Here is a 2,500-nt window from a genome sequence, read left to right on the forward strand (position 1 = left end):
CCCCCCCCTCCTGCACTTCTCCAGTCAGTGCTGGACAAAGTTTGTGAAGAAAAACATTGGCTGATTCTGGTTGCCCCCCCCCCCCCCCATTGGTCAAGTCAGCCAAAGCTTGTGGTCCTAATTTTGATGGGCATCTGTGGGATCTGTCGATATGCAGAGAACGATCTGGCATCCAGCCCCTGAGAACTGGAAGCTGATAGCCTGGCCCCTGAACTGGAATGGCTATTAACGGAAGATTTACCTCAGAGTTCGAGAGCACCGTCCCTTTAACGATCAGCGGCCAACATGGCCGTATGAAAGAGAACATTGGGTGACATATATAACCTCGGTTCTCTGAAGGAGCAGATGAGAGGTCACCTTCCTTTGCCTCACTGTCCACTTCAATTTGCTTCAAGTCGCTGAGACAAGGGGGCAGTGTGCCGGCATACTAAATGAATTGGTTACAACATCAACTTTGAATACAATTTTATGTGCCCATGCTAATACATCAGTGTCCCATTCTGCCTCCTTAACAAATTCCAGGCAACTATCTCATTGCTTTCGTGATGCCTTGTTTTAACACTGATCTAGTGTTAAGATATGCTACAACACTTGTCCTTGAGCTTTTGAAAGTTCTTTCAAAGACAAACAAACAAAAGAATTATTTCATAAATAAAACAAGGTCCTTTCTTCATCTGCTCATAAAACCTCCCCCATCCCCTCTCTTCCTTGCTTTTTGCTTTGGGCAAGATCAGGGAGAGCTATCCTTCAGACGTGACGCAGCCTTATCGCTGATGACAGCTCGGGGAGGAGAGGGGAACATGCTGAGACAGCTAATTGAAGCAACAACCTGAGGAGAGCAAGTACAGGAACACAGGAAATGAACGGAATGAAGAAACCTTTCTTTCACTCTTTCAAAAGGGCCCTGTCGGACAAGGAGCTGCTTGAAAGCCCAACAACCTGAATTTGTAGAAGTGCGGATCAAAAAGTTAGCGTCAGCTGTAAGTGTACATTGTAAATGTAGTCTCTTACAGGCTTTTTTTATTTTTCCAGCTGTGAAAGGCATTAAAAACACCAACGACAAAGAATCGAAGAAAGATAGTATGCAAACACTACAAAGCCTTGGTATGTAAGACAGCTGAGGTGAGGGCAAAGACACGAGACCATACTGTGTGTTCTTCTGAACGATAAAATGTCAACCTAAGCCAGCAGTTGACAATAAGATGAAATATGTATCCCACCACCTCATGAGTAGAATGTAGAACAGCCAATGATAACCTTTGGATGGTGACTTTCCTATATAAACCTGTAATGTAATTGACAGGCAACATATCATGTCACCAAATGAACTGACAAGTAGTTGGGGGGGAAAAAATAGTGTTTTAGTGTTTTTTCAGATGGGCCTGGTATGAAAACACATCCATATGCGCGCGCACACACACACACACACACACACACACACACACACACACACACACACACACACACACACACACACACACCTGTAAGCCCTCTTGATCTCTTCGCCCTCATCCTGATAGTCTTGTCTGGCAGAGAGCTGCAGTTCCCCTTGGGACGCCTCATGAAGCAGACCATCGGCCTGGGAAACACACAACATTTACATTTACATTTACATTTAGAAGACGCTTTTATCCAAAGCGACTTACATATGTGCGACTTACAATGTATACACATTTTACATTTACACTGATGGCACACTGCACATCAGGAGCAATTAGGGGTTCAGTGTCTTGCTCAAGGACGCTTCGACAGGGAATCGAACTAGCAACCTTCTGATTACTAAACGACTTCTCTACCACTGTACCACTGTCGCCACACAACACAGCCCAGTGGCAGGAGGAGATAACTATGTATGTGTGTGTATGCGCACGTGTGTGTTAGAAAAGATCCGTATGACTGACAGGAGAAATACATACATGAATATGATTATTTGTGTGTGTGTGAACATTTTAATATAAATGTGTATGGACTTGAAAATGATGACTGTGTGTGTGAGTCTTTGTGTTAGCATGTAAGTACAAAGCTGTATGCCTGTGTTAGGGGTAAACATGTATGAATAGGATGACTATGAGTGTGTGTGTGTGTGCGTGTGTGCGTGCGTGTGTGTGTGTGTGTGTGTGTGTATATAAGAGACACTCACCACCTCAGCATTGGACACATGCAGCAGGTTCTGTGGGTGGTAGCTGGAGGAGAGGGCCTGTGACTCTAGCGTACTGGAGTCCTGTAGCTGCTGCACTGTGGAGTACTGAGGGGCACTGAAGCCCTCTGCTATGGTGAAACCTGCAGGGGATCAGCGTTCACAATTAGATATATATAACACCACAACATCTGCTTTATATCAGTGCATTATCAATTATATTATACAGTGTGTGTGTGTGTGTGTGTGTGTGTGTGTGTGTGTGTGTGTGTGACAGAGAGAGAGAGAGACAGACAGGGAGAGAGAGGGAGGGAGGGAAAGAGAAAGCACACTGAAAATCTCTACTATGGTGAAGCCTGCAAG

General features: G+C 44.8%; 1 protein-coding gene across 1 annotated transcript in view; it reads right to left on the minus strand.

Annotated features, from left to right (window-relative positions):
- Nucleotides 1-2,500, minus strand: part of LOC105893968 (zinc finger protein 236) — a 56,147-nt gene that overhangs the window by 29,818 nt on the left and 23,829 nt on the right. Inside the window, 2 exon segments of the mRNA XM_031576952.2 lie at nt 1,482-1,579; nt 2,141-2,280. Coding sequence (XP_031432812.2) covers nt 1,482-1,579; nt 2,141-2,280 — 238 coding nt within the window.

This window comes from Clupea harengus, chromosome 11, assembly GCF_900700415.2.
Source record: "Clupea harengus chromosome 11, Ch_v2.0.2, whole genome shotgun sequence".
Lineage (NCBI taxonomy): Eukaryota > Metazoa > Chordata > Actinopteri > Clupeiformes > Clupeidae > Clupea > Clupea harengus.